At 40.5% G+C, this 24,803-nt stretch overlaps 1 protein-coding gene across 1 annotated transcript in view; it reads right to left on the bottom strand.

Moving 5' to 3' along the window:
• The window catches only part of Csgalnact1 (chondroitin sulfate N-acetylgalactosaminyltransferase 1), an 89,737-nt gene extending 66,195 nt beyond the window's left edge, over positions 1-23,542 (bottom strand). Inside the window, exon 1 of the mRNA XM_051181927.1 lies at positions 22,811-23,542. Within this exon, the coding sequence (XP_051037884.1) occupies positions 22,811-23,444 (634 nt within the window). The 5' untranslated portion in view covers positions 23,445-23,542. The remainder of the gene's footprint in view (positions 1-22,810) is intronic.
• Between the last annotated feature and the right edge of the window lie 1,261 nt (positions 23,543-24,803).

The raw sequence follows: 24,803 nt of genomic DNA, 5'->3' as shown, positions 1-24,803 counted from the left end.
CATATCCTGAAGACCAGCTGAGACATCCAGCCTAGTGGACTGAACAATGACTGGATTCTTGGACCTTCCCTTGGTAGACAGCTGTTGTTGCACTATCTGGACCTTACACAGCCTGTAAGCCATTCCAATATCACACACACACACACACACACACACACACACACACACACACGAATGATATATAGGTATATATGAATTGATATATTGATTGATACATATATGAATGAATATTAGAAAAATATATGTATTTCATTCTATAAGTTCTGTTTCTGTAGAGACTCCTTACTAATATACTGTGCTTTTCCTAACACCAGCTGGTGCCTTTCTATCTTACTGGGGGGGGGGGGAAGCTGTAGTTCCTTTTCTGATCTTATGGACCACATGACATGTTTCTACTTCTCTGACTCCATTTTCTCTTTTTCTCCCCATCAGACCCTCCTTGACCACACTGGAATATCATGCTTTCATCAATTATAGCAGGCTTGTGCAGTCCTCATTCCTCCCATCTAGAAATCTTTTTCCTGCTGATACATGAACACATGAACACCCACGCTCTTCAATTTCCTGCTCAGACATTAGTGTCTCAATAACATTAAGCCTCTTTGTCTCATTGAAGAATGTAATACCCTTCCCAGTAACCCATGTCTCTTCAAATGCCTTTACATTTTTCCTACAAAGAGAATCACCTCTTCTAAGGTTATGTGAATAGTCTTCTTCATTTATATTTATTTCCCTCCTCCACTTCATGACTTGAATCTGGAACACTACCCACAAGGCATTAAGATTGACTCAGACTTTGATGATTCCCCATGGAAGGCCTCACCCTCCCTGGGGAGAAGAAAGGGGATGGGATGGGGGCTGGTGGGGTGCAGAGTAGAAGGGGAAAGAGAAGGAACTGGGATTTATATGTAAAATAAGATTGTTTCTATTCTAGATTTTTTTTTAAAGAAATGAACAGAAGAAGAAGGAGGAAGAGGAGGAGGAGAAGGAGGAGGAGGAGCAGTTGTCTCCCAGCTGGTGTTAACTGTATCTGAGGTTATGAAGGCTTTGGCGTAAGGGTCCTAACTGATGAATGCCATTAAAGATAGGACTTCAGAGGCTATACCTGCCTCTGGTTCTGGTTCCACTTTTTGTTCCTGTGTCAGGTGCCAGGAAATGGAACTGCCATGGGGCCATTCTGGTCCTACAGTTTCCTTGTGACCAGCTCCCTCTTGCTCCTAAGGATATCTAACTACTTCTGCCATCATGCCTTCTCTGCCATAATAGACTGGAAAATTCCTGAGTCCACGAGTCAAAAATAAGTCTCCCATAATTAAGGTGGGTTTATAGGAGTCCACCAATACTCATATAAATGATTTATTAGAGGAGAATTCACACAATGATGGTGAATAATTGCCTTAGTCTTCTGTTCCTGGAGATACAGCCTCTGCCCTTTAGGATGCTATGGACAACAAACCAACAGAGCTTGAGCCAGCCCCTCCTCTTCCTTATAAGGGGTCATGCCTATATACACTGAAGACATACCCTAAGGTGTCACCACCTCAAGACCACTAGCAGAACAAGTTGCCACTACAATACTTCATAAGCCTGGATTTGTAGGGGTTCACGCTGGATTCCTCAATGCTAGGAGAGGCAGCTGACATGCACTGGGTACAATAGTTGAAGAAATGGTAACTAAGAATGCTATCCACTACTTCAAAACCTCATGGGAAGAAAGCAGGATTTACTACGACACCTCTTAGTAGGCACAGGTGAAGAGAAATCCTTTACCCATTAGTTTGGGGGAAGAGAGTCAAATAGCATTCAGGTGCCAACCTGTACTTTAATACACCGCTTCCTTTTTGAAGAATTACCTCACTTTTTTTCTCTTACTGACAACTCTAAAGAGCTTAAATCTTATTCCTAAAAGCTTTTGCTTTAACATTTGCTCAGACTCTATGCCAGAGACTCATCTATCATGTTAATACTCTGCTACACAGCACTGCTTTGAAAAGTCAAACTATTTCATTCTAACCAGCATCCCACATGAGAACATTTCCTTGCCTAGCTGTAACTGGTATCTGGAAGTCAAAGGACAAGTGTCTTTCACAGCTTGTCTTGTTCAGATCTGAAGTTCCTGGACAGCCAGTCCACGACAGACAGGTTCCTAGACATAAGCAGGGGAAAGCCATGGAAGGGGAGAATCATGGTGGAGTCCCCACTTAGAAGAACAAAACAACAGAACTCTGGGCTACAGAAATAGCAATTAGCAGGATGAGTGGAAAGTCAATATGAATAATGAGTCAAGTTCCAGGAAAGAAAAATGATCAGGATTCGAAAGGCTAGCTGTTGATAAATTCCAACAGGTAAGATGCTATAGTCTAAATAAATCTCCTGTGCTATAGTTTAGGGGCTTTGGACATTTCTGGTCTTCAAAATACTTCTCAGAATAATAGCATTCTTCACAAGCAGTGGAGTATCTTTGTAAGCCACCCATCCCCACAGTGTGAATTTTAATTAGAAAATACCCTGGCGACCATGGCAACACTGAGCTCTTTATTGGAGGAAGCTTTAGCTTTCTAGAATGGCATCAGCAGCTCAGTTAATGAGCATAGAAAGCAGAAACACGTATTTTGTGAAATGCTCAAATAAATGTTAGTGAATATCGACATGTACCGTACATTCATAGCCTTCCCAAGAGACAGCCTTTCATCTAAACACATATGCTATTAAAAAAAAAAAAAAAAAACACGATTCTTTTTTGTGTAATTTAGAAGTCTCACCTGGGACCAGAGATGGTCATTTAGAACTCCATATCCCCCATTACTAGGAGTCCTTATTAGGATCACCTTCATACATTCCAGGAAGTTTCCATTGCACTAGGTTTCCATACAAAACCTCCAAGTGTTCTCAATTCCAGCCATCTTTCCCCCTCACTCTCTTTGTACACCCCATCTTCCCTCACCTGCTTCCCTCACTTAAGTCTACCCATAAGTCTATGCTGATTCCCCCTGCACGGAGATCCCTGCATCCCCCAGCTCGCTCCTCTTTACTTAACCTCTCAGGGTCTGTGGATTATGGCTTGGTTATCATTTACTTAACAGCTAATATCTGCTTATAAGTAAATATATATATTTATCATTATGGGTTCAAGTTACCCTACTCAGGATAATATTTTTCTAGTTAAACATTTTCATTTGCCTGCTCATATTAGGTTGTCAGTTTTTAACAACTGAGTAATACCCCATTGTGTAAATGTACTACTTTTTTTAAATTCATTCTCTTGAGGGACATCTAGGCTATTTCCAGTTTCTAGTTATTATGAATAAAGCCACAATAAACATGGCTGAGAAAAACATGTGATTTTATATACTATACTTTTCAATACAGCTGTTGGTAACCTTGACATTAACATAGGTTAAATAAGAATTCTAACTTTCTCCATGAAAATGTTTAGTTTTATTTGCATTAAATGGTATTTTTGAAGATAAGTCTAGAAAGGAAAATGAACTGACTGCTAATTAATGGTATCTTAGAGAAAAATCAACAATAATCCTGCAGTGTGTGAATACTTTTCCTTCAAAGGATGAACTTTCCTAAAGACCCAAGAAAGAGTATCAAGAATTTCTGATGCTATAAAAATGATTTCTCCCAAAGCCAATGAGTTACAAAACAGTAACAATAATTGATAGTATCTGTTGTGAATTGTTATAAAAGCAGTATATACTGCATATATATATATATATATATATGAGTAGCTTAAAATATATTGCTTACAATAATCTCATGAGTTTGATAGTAATGATTTCAATTTTGTAGATAAACTGAGAAGTAAAGTAAGCCAACTGCCCTGGATATGTGACAGTTGAAACATTCGGCTGGAGTTTAAATCTAAGCAGCCTGACTCTCAATCACACTCAAAGAAGAGGCAGCAGCTGGAGAGTGTCATCTAATAAAATTTTCCAGTTCACAAGTGACGACTGGAGATTGTTAGAGATGATTTATATGCAGTTATGATGATGTGAAAAGAAGTCAAGGAGGAAACAAGAGCCTCCATTGCTGAAGATGTTCCTCCTGCAAGAAGAAAGTGGGAATAGAGAAGGGGACACCAAAACACCTAAGAAGGGTTCATAACAAAGAGCAGTGTGCACCTACAGTGGGAAGTGTTGTCAGGTATCCATAGAAGAGAGGAAAAATAGTGAACCAAGTGAGATAATTGGGATTGCTATATAAATAGAAACATTAGCCACCAATCAAATAAATTTCCCTATGAAGAGTCAAATCAAAATTCATGGAGCTACAGAAGTAAAAGGTTTTGCAGGATGAGCATGATCAAATAGCCTTACCTATCTGTGAGTTCCTGTATTCATTTAACACTAACTGATGTATCACCAGACACTTTGCTTCACCTTAGACTCAGTAGTGTGAGAAATGGTTCTCTGTCTTAGCCCATCAAAATATCCAGAAAACGTAATCCACAAAGACAGGGCACAAATACATTGAACACAGAGTGTGCCACTTTACATTATTGTACTATTAAGTTTTTCTTTCTCTTTTTCTAGTCAAAATAACATATTTTCAAGTACTATTAATGATAGGCTAGTGTTTTCAAATTTCAATTTTGGTTATTTATAAGCTAATTTCAAATTTAAAACAAACAAAAATCCTCTCCCTTGCAAAGACATTTTTAGTAAATTATTGATCAACTGATCTATCAACTATCATGTCATTTTTGCACACATAGTTCTAACCAAAATGTCTTTTCTAGAGTGGCACCAACAAGAAAATTTCCACTTCAAGTTCATAAAATGACCAATTTGCCTGTTTAAAGTAATTACCACATGGACTTGCTGCTGTTCTCTTGATGTCCTCAAAATATTCTGGGAGCTGAGAATAAGAGCCAACCATGTTCAGAGAGCAGTCCTGATCAATGGTTCTTCTCATCCATCTGACTTCCCTGCCCCCTTGAAACAGCATGGGACATGCTATGAATTGAGGCATTCTAAATATATTGCAAAGTACAGAATGGACTGGAGATGGGAGTCAGCACAGGACAGGCAGGCATCACAGCTCACTCTGGTTTCCACAAACTGACTGGGACACATATTTCTGAGAAGGAAGGAAAAGAGAGACTACAGAAAAATAAACTTCAGAGAAAAAAAAATTATTGTTATTGACAGAGGATCTTTTAGCTTATTTAGTTTTTGCTTTTGAAGGGCTGGAAGAAGAGGTGTTTAATGGGTCTTTTGTTTGTGAGAAAGCACTGTAAGATGCAAGGGAAGCAGAGCTACTACTTCAGTTAACCCACCATACTTGTAGGAACATCTGGTAGACCTGACTCGTCAGAGTTGTATGGTTGACTTGCACTTGAGAGGCTAGCAGAAATGAAGTTCTGGGCACAACAAGGACAAAGGTGGTGGTCACTTTCATGTAAAGAACTTCATTTCTTCAGACTGTCTCCTTGTAAAAGCGGGTGACCTGTAATTTTGTTTTCTGCTCTCTGGTTTCTCCAGATGGAGTGGACAATGGGGAAGCCCAGGACAGAACTCCTTGTGATATTTTCTGTTCTAACTATACCATTTGTCCTGTTTAGGGAGTCAAATATTCTTTTTGGCCTTTTGTGCATGGTCAGCACTACAAGTGTGGGCAGGGTGGATATCTCACTACAGATGGCTCAGCAGTTAAGATCACTTGCTGCTCTTCCAGAGGACCTAGGTTTGGTTTCCAGTACCACGTAATGACTCATAACCACTTGGATCTATAGTTCCAATATGTCTGATGAACTCCTCTGGCCTCCTTTGGCAACACACACACACACACACACACACACACACACATATAAAATTAAAATAATTAAATATGAAATAAGTATTTTACGAGTCAACCAATATAATTTGAGCATTTTCACAGCTTATCAGAAATCGGAAAAACAACAGTTGCTCAAAATGGAATGTCTGGCAAACACAGTATTAACATTCTAACACATATAAAATTAAAAGAAAAAGTATTCAAATACAGTAGTTTCGTCCTCTTAATTTTCTCCTTAATAGTTATGTTTTCTACTTTTCATTATTAAAATGATAGTTTTTCTCATAATAAGGCTTTCCTTTATGTTACTTAAAACTACACTATGCTTCTGTCTACTACTGCTGCATAACTTCATCAGTCTCTTCTTGCTAGATACCAGGATTGTTTCTAATTATGATGAGCACTCTACATATGTGCACATACACTTATGTGCATGTGTGTACGTGTGTGGTGTGTGTGTGTATGTGTGTGTGTGTGTATGTATGCATAGGTAAGAGTGTGTGGGGGGATTTGTATAGCTGCAAGTGCCTATGGAACTCAGTGACATCATATACCCCTGGAACTAGAGTTACAGGTAGTAGGGGACTGCCCAGCATGGGTGTTGGGATCTGAATTCTGAATCTTTCTGAGAGTGTTTGCTATTAACTGTTGAACCATCTCTCCAGCCTCATGATGAATAGTCTTGACATAAATATTCATGTATATTCTTCAGAATACATTTTTAGGAATGAAACACTAGTAAAATGTTTGAACATTTTAAAGGTTCTTGATTAAAAAAATCACCTCACATAATGGTTGTACCAATTTATACTATCATTATTAAATATACATTTTCATTCATCCATCTTCACAATATCATTATTTATTTATATTTGTTCACTTTCTATATTGTGGCTGTTTAATGCCTAATTTGAATTGGTTCTTTCATTTTTCTCTCTTCTCTGGTAGGAAAAATTAAATCTCTCTCTCTCTCTCTCTCTCTCTCTCTCATAAACCAAAGGCCAATGCATCTATCAGTTCCTATTTTCACTCATTTATCTTTGTTGATATTTGTCTGAGCTTAAGTAATAACTCATATTTATGTGCATATTTAATAAAAGCAAAGTCTTTTTCTATTCTATTCTCAGCCTTTCTGTGTTGTCCAACAGTGTGAAAAGGATATGACTGGTTCTAAGAACTTTTGGCTCGTAGTTAAAGGGCACTAAAGCATACTTTTATGTTACTCATATTTTATACTAGGCCAAGTAATCATGAATTCCATACATCATAGTTTTTGGGTGGAGGTTACCGAGATTAATGGTTTCATCAAACATGGAAGGGAAGCTAAAGTACACTCTGCATTGCTTATAAACTCTACTCATTGATCATAAATGTTCAAAATTTAAAGAGACTCAAACTTTGAACTTGAATTCCGTGCTTATACTAACCTTAAAGGACCATTGATAGCTGCTGGGACTCTCTCAGAAAACATCTAGAACTATACAGCATTTAGTTAGGGAGTTACTAACTACATAAGAACCATGAAGGCTCCTTATAAGTGAGTGCTTATCCAGGGTCAAGGGCACACAGCCCTTGAGGTCTTTGGGCTATTTCAGGTATGTTGTGGGATTCAGTGGATATTTGCTGAATAAATAATCATCCCAGAGTAGTGAATTCCTTTTTATCTTTAGGTTCCAGCACACTGTTCCTGTTGTAGATCACATCACATCAGCTATCTGTAGTTTCAGCTTCCAGCCTCTCCCCCTGTTTCAGTATTAAAATCTGTTCCATCTACCCTGCTGGGATACCCTACCAAATGCTGTCAAGCCTTGACTATATGAGGCATAGTACTTTCATCTCCATGAGTTTTGTTCTAGTGGTGTTCATGGTGATGGAATTGTACATTTCAATATCATCAGAGGCTCAGCTGAGTCTTATAGCTGGCCCATCTTGCCAGCCCAGCACTTGAACCTCAGTGCCAACAGACAGCAGCCAACTAGGGGTATATGCAATTTTGGTTATTATGCCAGACTATTTAGGCTCCAACTAGTGATAGCATATTAGGAAAATTATTTCCAAGTTGGAAATTAATCTTTGTGGTAGTGAACTGAGTACTATCACAACAATGTAAGCATAGATTTCTCAAATTTTTTCTACTGAATTTTTTTCTTATATATAGTAAAAATAATATTTGAATTTACCTTCTTTTAGCCAATGCCCCACAACCCCTGATCACATTAATGTCTTATAAAAGGATTTGTGTTAGAAAATATGTAAATGACAAAAAAACATGGCATCAACAGATATTATAGTTGCCTTAAGTTCTCTCTCTTTTTTTTTTAAAAAAAAAACTTTTCACGTAAGTATGTTTATTAGATTCTTCATTAAATCATATTGAAAATGTTCTGTGAAAAATACCAGAACATCATGTAACCTAAAGAAAACTTGTCTAGAACTTACTTAGCTTAGCTTCTTCCTATTGTCTCTACTCAGGAGCCCTTTAGTCACCTTACTATTTTAAAAACTTTTAAATTAATAGTGTAACATCAGTCTTTTTACTTTTTGTTTGAGGATAGAGATTATACTTTTTAATTTTAATCAGTTCATTGAGATATAATGCCAAGCAATTTACCATTTTAAGTATATTAAAATAAGTCAGTTATTTCAGTGCATTCACAGTTCTATAGCCATCACAACCTAAATTTAGAGCATGTCATCTCCTCCAAAGGGAACTCTACCCCATCCCATCTCCTCTCTGCTCCAATAGAATGGCCTGAGGGATGTAAGAGAAAGAAGAAGGCAGAAAAGGAGAGGAAGGAGAACATGAGAGATCAGGAAGATTGAATGGTGAAGATGAATAGATGAAAACTAGAAAAGAAACACATCAATAGAGAGAGCCATTATAGGTTTAGAGAGAAATCTCGTACTAGGGAACTGTACAGAGATCCACAAGGATGACCCCAAATAGGAATCTAAGAAATAGTGGAGAGGATACCTTAAACATCCTTCCCCTGTAATGGAAATGATGACTACTTAAATGCCATCCTAGAGCATTTATTCAGTAGCTGATGGAGGCAGAAGCAGAGATGCACATCTAAGCACTGAGCCAAAACCCTGGAATCCAGTTTCAGAGATGGAGGAGTGATTAACAAAAGGGTCAAGACCACACTAGAAAAACCCACAGAAACAGCTGACCTGAGCAGGTGGGAACACATGGACCCCAGTCTGACAGCCTGGGAACCAACATAGGTCCAAACCAGGCCCCTGAACATGGGTATCAGCTAGGAGGGCTGGGCAGTCTACAGGACCTCTGGCAATGGAACCAGCATGTATCCCTAGTGCACAAATGGACTATGGGAGTCCATTCCCAATGGAGGGATACTCCCTTAGCCTAGAGAAACAGGGGAGGGCCTAGGCTCTACCCCAAATGTCTTGACAGATATTGATGATCTCTCATGGAAGGCCTCACTCTCGCTGGGGAGTGGATGGGGGGTGGAATGGAGGTGGGGGGCATAGGAGGGTAGAATGGAGAGGGAACTGGGGTTGATATATAAAATAAGAAAAAATATTAAAGAAAGAAAGAAAGAAAGAAAGAAAGAAAGAAAGAAAGAAGGAAAGATCGCTAGTGGCTGGCCACTGTGCTTCTCTGATCCTTCAGCTTTCACACCATCATAGCCCACTCTACAGTTTTATTATTAACACCAATTAGTACTCTTCCAGATTCCCAGTTAATGATCATAACAACAAAACTTGTGGGTGAAATAAATGAGACATATTTCTTATAAACTGGAGAACTGTGTACAATGGTGGAGACCAAGATGTGAGGTGTGAGATCAGACGATTGATTTGTTGCACAATACAGGGCAATAAAGTAATTGATAAGCTTTAAATTGTTATTTAAAGAGGGAGTTTCACATTTCTGTTCCCATGCAAAATTTGATAAAGTAGAAGTGTTTCTTATAGTAAAAACAGCCAGAATAACTTTAAACACAAGAAATAAAAAAGAAGTATTTAATGGAAAGTTAACCTCAAAGAACAAAGAACTGGCACTCAGTTTGCCGTTGGGACATGAAACACCCACAGAATGGAAAGAGCAAAATGATGATGGTCCAGTGAGGACTCTTCGGGGGAGGGGTATTTTATTTTGTTTGTTTCTTGGGGAAACATCTACCTTTCAATGCTTTTTCTCCTGGACTCTCATTGACTATTCACAGAAGTGACCAAAAGGAACCTTCTGAGGCCACACCATGTGACATGGTGAGGGGAAGCTGCCATGTGGGAAAGACAAGGAAGTCTGGATCCTTGTCTCTTTCCTAGATAAAGAAGGAGCCTTACTTGAGTGGAAACTGTACCATATATTCTCTTTCCTTGGGGAGTCTTCCTCTTTGGGTAAGATCAGAGAATGTCACATATTCCAGTATCATGGTTCTTGCCTGAGATTGAGAGTTAATCAAACTTTAGCATCCCATTCCATAACTCTACACTGCCCTGTAAAGCAAAGCTAACAAGCTTCAAGAAACAAGTCACAGTAGAATAGCACTGGAACATTTTGACTTTAAGCTCTACTACAGAGCTGTAGTCTGAAAACAGCCTGGTATTGGCACAAAAATAGACAGGTAGACCAATGGAATGCGATCAAAATTCTGATATTAACTCACACACCTACTAACACCTGATTTTCAACAAAACAGCTAAAAGTATTTTCAACAAATGGTGCTGGCACATTTCAACAAATGGTGCTGGATGATGGTGTGTAGAAGACTTCAGATAGACCCATGTCTATAGCCAAGCACAAAACTCAAGTCCAAATGGATCAAAGACCTCAACATAAATCCAGCCACACTGAACCTCTTAGAAAAGAAAGTGGAGGGTACCCTTAAAGAAATTGCTACAGGAGACTTCTTCCTGAACATAACACCAGTAGCACATACACTGAGATCGACAATTAATAAATGAGAACTCAAACTGAGAAGATTCTGTAAGGCAAAGGACATAGTTGACAAGACCAAACGGCAGCCCACAGACTGAGAAAAGATCTTCACCAATCCTACGTCTGACAGAAGGCTTGTCTCCAAAATATATAAAGAACTCAAGAAACTAGTCAACAAAACACCAAATAACCCTATTTAAAAATGGGGTACAGAACTGAATAAAGAACTCTCAATCGAGGAAATAAAAAGGGCTGAAAGACACTAAAGAAAGTGTTCAACATCCTTAGCCATCAGGGAAATGCAAATCAAAACAACTCTGAGAAAACATCTTACTCCTGCCAGAATGGTGAAAATAAGAAACACCAATGCTGGAGAGGATGTGGAGAAAGGGGAACCCTCCTCCACTGCTGGTGGGAGTGCAAACTTGTACAGTCATTTTGGGGATCAGTATGGTGGTTCCTCAGGAAAATGGGAATCAGTCTACCACAGCACCCAGCAAATTATCCACATCCATGCAACAAAGACATGTGCTCAACTATGTTCAGAGCAGCATTATTTGTAATAGCAAGAACCTGGAAGCAACCTAGATGCCCCTCAACTGAAGAATGGATAAAGAAGATGTGGCACATCTACACAATGGAATACTACTCTGAGGAAAAATACAATGGAATCTTGAAATTCACAGGCAAATGGATGTAACTTGAAGAAAACATCCTGAGTGAGGTAACCCAGTCACAAAAAGAGGAACGTGGTATGTACTCACTCATATATTGATTTTAGACATAGAGCAAAGGATCACCAGCCTATAATTCACACCACCAGAGGAACTAGGATACAAGGAGGATTCTAAGAGATTCATATAATGCCTCGCACAGAAGGGGGAAGGGACAAGATCTCCAGAGCACATGGGGAGTGGGGGGCCAGTGAGTGAAGAAGGAAGTAGGAGAAAGAGAAGGGGAGGAGAGGAAAGTATGTGGGACTAGGAAGATTGAGTCTGGGGAGGAATAGGAGAGAGAGAAGAGAGAGAGAGAGAGAGAGAGAGAGAGAGAGAGAGAGAGAGAGATAATAAATGAGGGAGACATTATAGGTTTGAAGAGAAAACTGACTCTAGAGAAATGTCAAGAGACCTTCAAGACTGACCCCAACTAACAATTGGATCAACAGTGGAAAGGCTACCATAAATGCCCTTCCCTGATAATGAGATTGATGATTAACTTATCCACCATCATAGAGCCCTCACCTAGTAGCTGCTGGAAACAGAAGCAGACACCCACAGCTAAACTCTGAGCCAAACTGGAATTCAGATGCACAGAGGAAGGACAAGACAGAAACACATAGAGACAGCTGACCTGAACAAGGAGGAGCTAATGGGCCCCCGGACTGATAGCTGGGAATCCAGCATGGGACTGACTTAAACCCCCTGAACATGGGTCTCAGTTAGAAGGCCTGGGCAGTCTAAGAGACCTCAGGCAGTGGAGCCAGGATGTATTCCTGGTGCACAAAAGGACTTTGGGGGCACATCCCCCATGGAGGGATACTCCCTTAACCTAGGGACAGGAGAGAAGTCCTAGTCCCTACTCCAAATGACAGATTTAGATGACCCCTCCTGGAGGGCATCACCCTACATGTGGAGTGGGGGGATGGGATGGGAGGGTGGTTGGGGGGCATAGGAGGGTGGGAGAGAAGGAAAGAGGGAGGGAGAGAGGGGGAACTGAGATCAATATGTAAAATAATAATAAAAAATTAAAAAAAGAAAAATAAAATGGATTTATTAGATATTACATTTCCTATGTTGAGGAACATGTAGATGACTTTATCTCCCCCAACCCACAGTAAACTAAAGGCCACGGGGAGGGGGAGAGCCATTTTCAGTTATGTTAGCTTCTACTATGTATACAAGATGTCTGGTTTGGGGCAAAAATTGAGTTATCAGAAAATCAAGGGAAAAAAATCTAATCAACCCTCTACAAAGAACCATCAGTCAGAACAGGACCCAGGCATGCTACAGACAGAAGATCCATGTACCAGGGAATTTAAAGATGAGCTTGACCAGTTTAAAGCTCCACCAGAGATAGTGGACATGTATAGCCTCTCAGGCTGCTTCAGCAGAGAGTTGGCAATGATAAGAATCAAATATAAATAACAGAAATAAAATGCATCAACATATTAAGTGATGCTCTCACAGGCTGACTCATCAAGGAGATAGGTCAATAAAAAACACTTAAACTGAAACCCAGAGTAAGAAGGTAATGGAAACAGAGCATGCAGGAATGATCAAGTGGTGTCACATATCCACCACCAATATTCCTGAAAGACAGAAGACAGGTAAAGAATTGTTTGCCAAAGTACTGGTACAGATTTCCACAAAATGAGTGATAGCCATCAAGTGTGGACTGAAGAAGTTCAGAGCCATCTAGTGTGAGACATGAAAACAAAACAAAGTTTTAATGTGATAAATAGCATTGTACTACTCCCCATTGTCCATGAATCCTGAGAGCTACAGAACTCTGCACACTGATTTCCCCCTACATATACATGTTCATTTATGATAAACATTAATATTTAAATTACTCACAGAAAGAGATAATAGCACAGCCGATTATAATATCATACTATAATGGAATGAATTTAAAACTGATGAATCTTGTTTTTCTGGAATTTTCCATATAAATATTTTCAGATTTGGTTGGTTGGGAGTTCTTGAAAGTACAGAGATCAAATTCTTGGGTAAGGCTACTTTCTCAGTCTGGATGACTGTGCCATGGTGGATTCTCATACTATATTTGCAATTCCTCTACAGTTCTAAAATGGTTTCAAACTAAAGTCTTTTAAAAGTACCTCAATTATTAGATTCTATTCTATATCAAGAAAGAACTAGCAAAGCTTAATACAGAAAAAATGAATCCATTTACTAAGAAAGCTACGTTTCCATGCCCAAGTATCCTGAGCTCTCAGTATTTGAGTTTGTATTTTCAGATTTGTGGTTCAAACCTATTCATAGTGGCCACTACTATGGAAAACATCTTCCCATCCAAATTGCTAACTTACAGTAAAACTGTAAGGGCATAGCAAATTGCCAAATGTGAGCATTGTGTATAACCTCAGATTTTTGTAAGAATGTCTTCCAAAGAGTTTCTTTTTTAAGGGCTGTGTGCAGTGTATTCTATAGAATAGAAGAGATGAAAGCTGATTGAGATATAGATCACATCCACTAAAGACTAAAAGGACCAGGAGGCAAGGGTCCTCTGCTCCCCAGCAACAGGACCTTGGGAAATTACACTTCTCAAAGTCTCACTTAGCAGAACTTCAAAAAGGATAATACAGAATAAAAGGATTGTTGTGACACTTTGCAATCCGTGAACAGAGAAATCTAGCTTTTCAATTACTGTTTCTAAAAGCAGTCAGCAAGTGTCAGCAGTCAGTTGAATGTGAGCAATGGACTGATAAACTAGCTGGAGAAACTTGAGCAATGACCTCCCTTCTGAGATGCTCCTTTGGAAAGAATGAGGAAATACTTCCAGCAAGAAGGCTCGGAAACTATTTCAAAGAGGAAATAGTATAAATTGTTGGATAGACAGAGTACCTTGGTGCATGGACTTATTGATGGGGAATGTCCTGTAAATATGTTTCTCTTACTGGTTGATGATGCCAATAGAAGCAGGAAGATAGGCAGGACTAGGAGACAGAGATTAGGAGAATCTTGGGGGAAGAGGCAGAGAGAGAGGCTGTGAGGAGGAGAGACCATGTAGAGACCAGGAAGATAGAATGCACCAAACATTCTCTGGTAAGATAAGGCCATATAGAAATATATAAATTAGTAATTATGGGTTAATAATTAAGATAGAGCTAGCCAGCAAGAAGCCCTGGCTATCGGCCAACAGTTTTATAGTTACTATAGCATCTATGTGTTTATTTGGGGCTGAAGTGGCTATCAGACCTTGCAGGATGCAAACTGCAAAGGGAGAATAGGAGAGACCACCCCCCCCAGGGCTGTCCACATTGGAAATCACCTCAGATGTCAAGTAGATGTAAAGTAGGCTTTGGAGACTATGACAGCAATGTAAACCGCCACTATGTCCTTGAGGACCTGAGTAGCAAGCCACATAGCTCTGAAGGAGACACCTATGAGGTGTTCTGACTTGGTATCTTCTCTGCTTCAGTTTTCCATCACTCTGCAGTCAGAGAGAGAGAGAGAGAGAGAGAGAGAGAGAGAGAGAGAGAGACAGAGAGACAGAGAGACAGAGACAGAGTCCCAGCATTTCAAATAAGGTTCTTCATGTCACCAGCTCCTATAACCCTTCTGTGGTTTCACTGTCCCCCCCAAAAATGACCTGAAATCTCCCACTGTAACAATATTAGGGGATGACATCTTTAAGAGACAATCAAGCAGAGAATGGATTCATAGCCCTACCTTCCAAGTGCATTCCTGATATAATAAGTTTGGATACATTTTCTTTTGATTTGGACTTCCTGAACTCTAGTAATTTAACAACTTTTTACTGTTTATACTAACATTTTCCTGCTATTTTTACAATTACCCAATCTGTGGTATTCTGTTATAGCCATGGAAAATAGATTATGATGGCTCTACATCTTCGTTCAGATAAATTAATGAATTGTTATCCCTGAAAGTGGGAAGTAGAATCTACAAGATGAAGAGTTAAAGGTCATTCTCAACTCTATGGGCCACATGAAACCAACCTGGATTAAACAAACAAACAAACAAAACAGCAACAATAAAAAAGCACCACAAAGTTAAAGACTTTGTCTTCAGCATAATTTTATTCTGTCTCTTTCTGTTTGTCTCCCCAATATATTTTTCCTTTGCGTTTGAACAATATGAGCTCCAAAGGATGTTTTTATAAGTTACAGTATGTTTTTAAGTCCTGCACCTGTTTTTAAGAAAGATTGCCTGACATTCCAAGGCTGTTTAGTATATTTAGCCCGCCACCTTCCGAGCAGAGCCAGCAGAATTCTCATGCTGTGAAATGGTGGTGGTGTTGCTCACCAGCTGTGCAACCTTAGGGCTCTTAACCATTTCCAATTTCAGATTCCTCCTGGGCTAAATGAAGATATTGAGAGCCTTGAGTCATGGGGAAAGAGAAATTTACATGAGATTGTGCTTACATGATGTCAGAATGTGCTCAAACATGCAATCAGCTGGAATAAGCCACAGCTATCACCATCACAGGTTATAGGGGACCTCAGGATGCTGCAGTTATTGGAACACTAGAAGCCTGTAGAAACAGTGAGGAGGAGGCTATGCGGGGCTCAAGAGCCTCTTGCAAATTTAAAGCATCTCTGTGCCCCATCCTCAGTTTCACGGAGCTACGATCTTTGGGCCTACTCCCTGGTGATGATGGCATCCCTTCCTATCACTGACTTAACCCCATGTTCAAGGCAATCTGTCTTCCAGGACTATCTCATTCCATTCTCAGCTACCTCCCCCAGTGTCCATTCTTGTCCTTGAAGCCCCACCACCTTCAACCTCCCCCTTGACCTCTCATCTGCTTTCTGCTACTGGCTCTAAAGCTCGAGCCACTAAGGGTCAGTTCCTTCCACTCAAGTCTCCCTCATTCAGAGTTTTATTTCTCTGCATAAACAATTTATCAGGGCTTTAAGCTTGACAACTGGATTTATCTTTCATTAGTTCTCAAACAGCTGAGACACTGTACACAGAGGGGGCATTCCATACATGTATGTTGATGAAGCCTCGGGGTGAGGGCCCATCTATTCCCTAACTAAAAAAAGCCAGAGCCAGGTTCAAAATGACTCTTTTCCCAGAAGCAACATGCATGGCTTAGAAGGCTGAGGAGTGAGCAGCAGGCCTAGAACACCTCTAGCTACACATGTGTATGAAGGTGCTCTTTGTCTGTTCCCTAACTGTCATAGCCCACATGTCCTTCCAACCTGTGCCATGCCCCATTCCCTTGTCCTCCATGGAGTTCTCCTGTCAAAGCCTAGTTCTTCCATCTTGGTTCTCCTGGAGTATCACAAATTCCCTTTTAGATTATTCATTCCTCTTCCTCCCTCTTTCCCTCTCTTCTTCTCTCTCTTTTCTTTCCTCCCTCCCTCTTCTGAGCCTTCTCCTGTCTGCCCTTGTGTCCCTTCCTCTCTTTTATTTGCCTTTATTCCCTTTCCATTCCCTCTTTTTTCTCCTCTTTTCCTTCCTTTCCTCCCTCTCTTTCCCTTTCCTCCTTCCCGCCCTTCTCCTCCCTCAGTCTCTTCTACTTTCCTCATGACCTCCCCCCTCTCCCTTCTCTTCCTATTTTCTTGTTTTCTGTTTAACAGGGTTAGAACCTATAATAAGAAAGTGCTCCTGCACTGAGCCACACCCTACAGTCTCTCAAAACATATTGTTAAGGTAGAAGGTAAGTCAAGAACAGTGAAAGCTCACTACTTTGAAAGTCTCAACGGGAACTAACTTACCTCAAATAAGGATAATAAAATTGCCAATTACAAAATCACATTCTCACCAGTTTCTCAACCTTATAACAAAATGCATGTCTTACACAGGTTGCATGCTTTCCACTTTCCCAAAGGCCAATGGAACTGACCCTCTGCCAACATGTTAGAACCACAGAGTTGATTGTCTTGATACCAGTGCCCTTCCTTCTTTACTATCCCTCCCTACTTTCCCAATGTGAGAGGTAGGATCAGCCACATAGTTGTAAATCTCAAAACAAAATAAAAAGGTAGGGTATCAAACACTTGGGCCACAGCAGTGTATTATTCTAGCATGAGCCCTGTATATGGATTCCTGCCCACTGGAAAGATAACCATAGCTACTTTCCTTTTGACATCAGCACAGGAGGAATTGTTGCACCGTGTGTAGTTCTGAATCATTTACCTGCACTTAAGCCTCTTATCTCTAATTCCAGAGTCATTTATCCCTTGTACAGGAAATTAAAGCATCAGCAAACAAATGAGATTGAAGAGCAGTAGAGGGGAGTATGTAAGTGAGGAAGAGAGGAACCTGATCCCTCATAGGCTGGCTCATGACTTAAGAACAGACCAGTGCAGCCGATCCAACAGAACAATATCAGAAGGCCTATGCCTTCAATTTCCTGTAGACACTGGCTTAGGACTCTGGAGTATACCCCAAGACCTTATACACTTTGCTTTCATGTTCACCACAGTTCCCCCCCATGTACCGCCATACCATAAAAATGAGTCAAAGGTCACCCAGGGTGCAGAATCCCCACTATTTCCTGATTCTGCTGCTGGATCCCCAGATGTAGAGCAATTTGTTCCAATGTGTTGTGTATTTCTGACTCAACACCAAGTGGTTAACAAGAAGCATGTCTCTGGTATGAATGCTGAGGGAGGAGCTTCTTTTCTGCCTAGTGTCATCCCTGGCATATAACTTACCAGTAGGTTGCTAAAATACAGACCTAGAGTTAAATTTGATTTGACAAGGCAAGCTTGAGCAAAGTGTCCCCTAGAAGTCACATTGTGACAAACAATCAATGGATCTCTAGAACTCAATAGCTCCCTGAAGTCTTGATTGTAATGGGCAGGTCAGGACTGACTGAACAACCTGCTACAAAGTTATATAGTAACCTCCAAACATACATACATACATACATACATACATACATACATACATACATACACCAGGGTACCACTCTCACAGTCAGTTTCATTGCTACAAAAAAAAAAAAAAAAAAAAAAAAAAAAAACCTGAAGCAAGATAATTTGTCTTCACAGTGTTGGACTCCTGTAAACTCAGGACCACTCTGCTGCAGGTTCATTATCTGTGGATCCTGCATCCTCTGTGGAGGAATGCTGTGTCCCATATGGTGAAGGTGGAAGGGCAGCTACAGAATGATGCAAAAATCCTCTTTTGTAAAGACCTCAATCACATTCCTGAGCCTTTAGTCCTTCAGTGCCCAAACATCCAAGACTGACACACTGTCAACACCTAAATTTTTGGAGGGGTGAATTCAAACCACAGCACCTTAAAAGTCTTTCTGATGGGTTAGAGTTTGACTAAGTCACACCCCCAATTTGAGTCATTTGAACTCTCTCTCCATGCCACTAACCCTGCAGTAGCAGCAGGCAAGTGATAGAATAACCCTACCATGACAACAGACACTAAATGCTCATGTAGGGTCCCACTGTCATGTATTTGAATTGCAGAAGTTTTTTGTTTTTGTTTTTGTTTTTGTTTTTGTTTGTTTTTTTTTTTTTTTTTTTTTTTTTTTTTTTTGGTTTTTCGAGATAGGGTTTCTCAGCTCTCCCTGTCCTCACTCTGTAGAACAGGCTGGCCTTGAACACATAGAGATTCCCCTGCCCCTGCCTCTGCCTCCTAAGTGCTGAGTGCTAGATTAAATGTATGTGCCATCACTGCCCAGCTAGGGTTGCAGAAGATTTAGAAAGATAAATTGCTTTGTGGAATGATGCCAACACATTTGCTACTCTCTTAAAGAAACATGAAATCAAAGACAAATGACAATGGCATGCCATTGTGTCTATCTTCCTCTGAAGGAATAAGTAATAAAATGTAAAGAAATGAGGAGATGAACAGTTAGATATTCCAGTGCAGTAGCTTGATTAAGCCTGATATCCACTTCTCTTCCCAAATGACTGCAAAATGTTAATGCTATTGAATGACAATCCAACAGGCACAAAACTCAGTGCCTGTGAGAAACCCTAAACAGAGATAAGTATTGTTCCTCTTAGATTTTAGAGACAAATAAAAAATCCTATAGATATTAAATATGTAGGCAGATGTGTGATAGTCTCCTTCTGCAAGCTCTGTAGAAGGACAGAGTTATCACAGTAACACCAGATGTCGTGAGTGTTTGTTCTCAATTTCTCACTTTGTAGGGTTAGTGACTTGCCTTTGGTCACCCAACAAGTGGATGCGGGAGCACTCTTCCACCTGAGTCTAGGAAGAGCCTAGGCAAACATGCACAGCAAGTTTCTTATTGACAGAGGCCAAGACATTTCTCAAGGAGCCTAAGGATCTTGTTGTAAGTCACACAGAGCTCATGTCACCTGCCTCATCTTAAGTTTTATACCATGGTTACCTGGAAGCATTCCACCACATAGGATTTTATTATTTCTTTAAATAATTTGTTGATATGAATATTAAGTGTATCCTGGCCTCAAATGTCTGAACACTTAGTCTCCACTGAGTGGTGCTGTCTCTGGAAGATTGTGGAACCTTTAGTCCAGGGGGAAGAAGTGGGTAACTGGAGGAGGGCCTTGAGGAGTCACGCCTCCAGCCTACTTCTGTTTGCTTCTTGCTTCCTGTTCCACTAAAATGTGAGATGAGGGGTATCTACCTGCATCATGGACCTGCCTCCCACCATGCTTCTTCCTAAAGTGTCTGGTAATAGCGACAGGAGAAGGAACTAGTAAACCCACAGGCAACCCATCCTTGCCTGCTAGTTCAGTGCCAGGCAGATTTACTGACTTCGTTTAGAATCTCCTGAGCACACAGAACACTACTGTTTAACTTAATTTCCCATGGATTTTTGCAAAATGACTCCAACTTTGAACCACCAAAATCTCATACATCAGACAAAATCACTTTCTCTCCAATTATGTTTAGAAATGCAAATATTTTTTTAAAAATATATTACTCCTAGCAAAGTCTTTATTCCTGCTCAAACTCATTGTAGAAAACAGATCTCAAATGGACTTTTTCCATTTGCTTTTTTCACTTTGAATAGGTGTAGATGAGAGACAAGTGAGCCAAGACTGAGAGGATGGAGTATAATCCAATCCAACCACTCTCTGCAGCAAGAATCACAATTGGCAACAGTCTTCCAGCTGATTCCATAGTAATAAGAATTGCACTCAATCTTGAGGCAACCTTGTTTTCAATTTGCTTCTTATGTTGAACTTAAATTCTGCTTCCTGCATCTTCTTCTGACTTTAGACTCTTCCCAAATGCCTCTATGATCATAGAAGATGGCCCCCATATTGCTTTGCTATGGATAACAATTTAAAAATCAAATAACCTGAGCTGTTTATACCTATTAGTCACACACAAATAAGAGTGTTTTGTGTTCAGCACATGAGAATAATTGTCTAGACTTACACCAAATTCAGAAGCTACCTGTGACTTGGTTTCCCTAGGACTATCAGCAGTGTTTTATACATAGAACCAACACCAGGCAGCTTGGGTGACAGCGTCTTTAACAGTCAGTCAGTCAGATCTCAGAGCAAACAAACCCAGGTTGGTATCTCTGCTGCCTGAGAAGGACTGGCCTTATATACCAAGACCAGATAATGAAAAGCAAGCAGATGGAGATTTCAAAAATGAAGGCAGATTAAAAATCAAAAGGGTAAACTTTCCAAGCTGCAGGCATTGATTTGTAATCAAGTTCTTTTCAAATTGCTTTGTATATGGGCAGCAATCCATAGCATACTCACGGGAGCATAGCATAGTAGTGGTTTCTTTAAAATGATGTTTAATGATATCCCTCAAGGGTCAGCTAGTAAAATAATACATAAACCTCATAAACTACAAAGCACCATCAAATGTGATGCTGTCTCATCCTAGCCTGAACTCTTACTGAATGCTCATCATGTGTTTATTTTTACACTAGCTAGTGGCTAGAGATGTGCTGTCTTTGTTGTATCTAAGTACATGAATTACAAAAATCATCTCACCAGATGACTGATCATGTAAGTGATTTCTTTACCTGCTTCTAAGTGTGTGAAAAATTATTCTATATTAAAAGTTCATGAATTTATGGCTCAGATATAAAGTTAAAAAAAATCTCAAGGTAGTCAAGTGCATAAAGGGGCAAAAGAAATAGCAGAGGATTGTATGTGTGTGCATACACACACACACGGGCACACATATGCATGTGTGCATAGGTAAGCATGTGTGTGTAGCTTGCATATGTAGGTGCATATGTGGCTAATATGTATAGGTGTGTTCATGTAGAGGACAGGGTCTGTCACTGGTCTGGAGCTTGCCAGGTATTCCTGGCTAGCTGGCTAGTGAGCACCAGTGATGTGTCTGTGTCCACCTCCCTAGAACTGGGATTACAAGTGTGCACCACCACACTTGGCTTTGCATGTAGTGGTAGGGTGGAGTCCTAGGCAAATGAAGGCAGGTCCTTATGCTTTCAGTGCAAACACTTGAATATTTTAGCTCTCATCCCTGCCTGGGAGAATTTTTGACTGAAGAGAAACAGTCTTTCCTGGAGGCAATGGCATAGTTTCCAAATAGAAAAGGTAACAACTAAAAAGACACAGGTGTATTTCTGGCCATGTTGAAGATTTTATCTTTCAAAAGCTTGTTCCAGATTAGTAGATGTTCCTGAACCAGTAATAATGTATCAATTAAGATGATACCAATGAGTCTTCCCAGAAAGTAGACAAGAAGAGTGTCTCCTAAAGAATCAGACACAAACACAATCAGGCCCAGACTGCCTTGTGCCCATGAAAGAAGTGAACATCTCCTCTCACTTCCATTAGTGATGGCAATCTATACGTGACACTGGTTAAGGATGTACACTCAAGGCTCAGTCGTGGGTGCAAGTCCTGGCTATGTCTGTAGTACCAGCCTTTCCCTTAGTAAGTAAGTACTTCCTTTTCCTTGTCCCATAACAGGGTCCTACTGAACACAAAATGTACACAAAACATGCTTCCAACAGGGTCTGGCACTTGTAAATGCCTTGCTCTGTGCTTTCTTCTGGGTCTTACAGCCCAATCCAATTACTAGAATTGTCTATGGTAAAGGGCACAATGAAATTACTTATATATTCTATTTAGGTCTCTTTTAACTCTTTTCTTTTGTGGGGGCGAGTGGATGTGCACACATGAGCTTGTATGTGGAAACCAGAGGATGACAATGGGTGTCTTCTCAGTTGTTCACCAACTGATTTCCTTCTACAATGTCTTTTACTAAAACTGTGAGCTGCCTATCTTGGTGTGGAGAATCTGAACTCCCAAGTTTTCACACTTTCCAGGCAAGCCCTTTACTGACTAAGACAGAGCAACTAAACTGTATTTATGGTAGTTTCCAAGAGAAAGTGAGGGGAAGCAAGTGCTTCTGATAAAAGAAACTACAACACACCTTTGGTATCTCCCTCACAAAACACTTCAATCCCTGTCCCACACCCTCAAAATACATGCATGCCAACCTTCTATGAAGTCTGCAGCTGTGTAAGGACGCTGGTGTGGGCTGCTTTCCTCAGGGCTGTTCAGACTCTCCAGAGCAAATTCGATGGCTTCCACCAGCTCATCTCGCTTGTCTTTCCTCACAGGCTTCTCCTCAGGGTGGCGAGTCAGGCCAGTCTCCAGCTGATACACTTTTTGCAGGGTGAAGCTATCAAAAGGCACGGCAGCGTATTCTGTGGCCAGTTTGACACCCGCATGTACCTCAGCCTTGTCCACCTGCCCACGCAGGAAGGCCAGCAGATCGGCCTGGGCTTTTGGCGCAGGGTCCCAGCCTGAGCGCAGACCAGTGGCATCGCTGGCCTGGTCCAGCCCGCTGCGGAGCTGTTCACTGCGTGCCTGCAGTTCATCCTTGAGCTGTGCGATCTGCCGCTTAAGGCTGTTCACGTAGTTGCGATGCTGTTCTTCACGCTCTTGCAGCACCGCTTGGTAGCCATCTTTGCCTGTGGGGCCATTGGCCCAGGGCAGTCCCTTTTGCTCCTGGTCGCCTTTTGGGGTGCAAGCTAACATGTAGAGGACAGAGATGGCACAGCAAAGCAGTACCAGCACAATCACTACCCGAGAAATCCACCCCAGCAGCCCACGGCGGACCATTCTCATTCAGGTGCAGGCCATGTGTCCAGCACGTGCAGCATCCCAGGAAGCCAGAAAGGCCCCATACAAGGGCTTTCCTGGTTAGATCACAGTGCCTCTGAAGCTCCCTGGACCAATTATATCCATTTCCTTCTAGAATGTGGCCTGCCTTTAGATGTCAACCATGACACAAGACCACTCTCCTGTTTCCAAGAGAAGATCTTCCAGGCAGAAACAATCAGTCAAATGGAACCTCATTTGTTCCCATCGTTGTCCTCCTGACATGCCAAGGATGAGGGGGAACCTGAGAAGACACAAAGGACAGGTACCCTTAGTGTTTTATTCAGTCTTTAACATTTTACATACAGGATCCCTTTCTGAGAAAGTTTCACTTGATCCAAAGCACATAAATATTTAAAATGAGCACACAAGTCAAATATTTAGTCACCACAAAACATACATTTCTTTTAAAGTGATTCTTTTACATAAATATAATTGCCACATTTATTGAAGAATAAGCAGATGTGTGTGGTGATATATTGTTTATGATCTAATAAAGACACTGAAGATCAGAGAAGCACAACATCCAAGCCACCAGAAAGCTCTTACCTCTGCCAAGGCTGGAAGGGGTATCCTGTCCTCAATGTGACTGGAGACTAATTGCCATGTAAATTCTGAATGCCCTACTACTATTTTTATATACCTCTCTAGAGCTGGGGTTAAAGGTGTGAGCTCTAGTTCTCTTTTAGACTGATTCACTCTCGTGTTGTCCTGGGTGGCTTTGAACTCACAGAGATCCATCTGCCTTTGTCTCCTGAGTCCTGGGATTAAAGGTTTGTGCCACCACTGCCTAGCTTCTGTGGCTGTGGCTGGCTTTGCATTCTGATCTTCTGGCAAGCTGTATCAGATCATAAGTGAGATTTCATCGCAGATGAGCATATTAATGAGTTCCATGTGATTAGTGTACATAATTCAACTTGGTGGAATATTTGGTACTACAGGATGGAAGACTCATGTTCATCATTTTGTAGAACTGGTTCTATAATCACTGATGCTAAGTAAAGCGCTTTGCATAAATGTATAATGAAAACCAGTAGAAGCCTGTTTAAAGCTTTTTCAGAAATTTGCTGAAAATGCTGTCCTGATCCAAAGTCAACATTTGTTTAGCCTTTATTTATGAAAACCTAGTGGAAAACTCATATAGAATATATTTAATCCAAATATTTCAACAAAATCAAATCCAAGATACACCAATTTCATACTTACATTCTGAGGAACAGCAGAAGGAAAAATACTTTGTTTACTACAATCAAGCCAACATATATCGACAAGAGTGGAAAATTTTGCATATTCAATAAATACACTGCAGTTCATAACATAATTCTG

This window comes from Phodopus roborovskii, unplaced genomic scaffold (genome assembly GCF_943737965.1).
Source record: "Phodopus roborovskii unplaced genomic scaffold, PHOROB, whole genome shotgun sequence".
NCBI lineage: Eukaryota > Metazoa > Chordata > Mammalia > Rodentia > Cricetidae > Phodopus > Phodopus roborovskii.
Note: the sequence above shows the minus strand (reverse complement) of the source record. Positions and strands in the feature narration are given on the sequence as shown.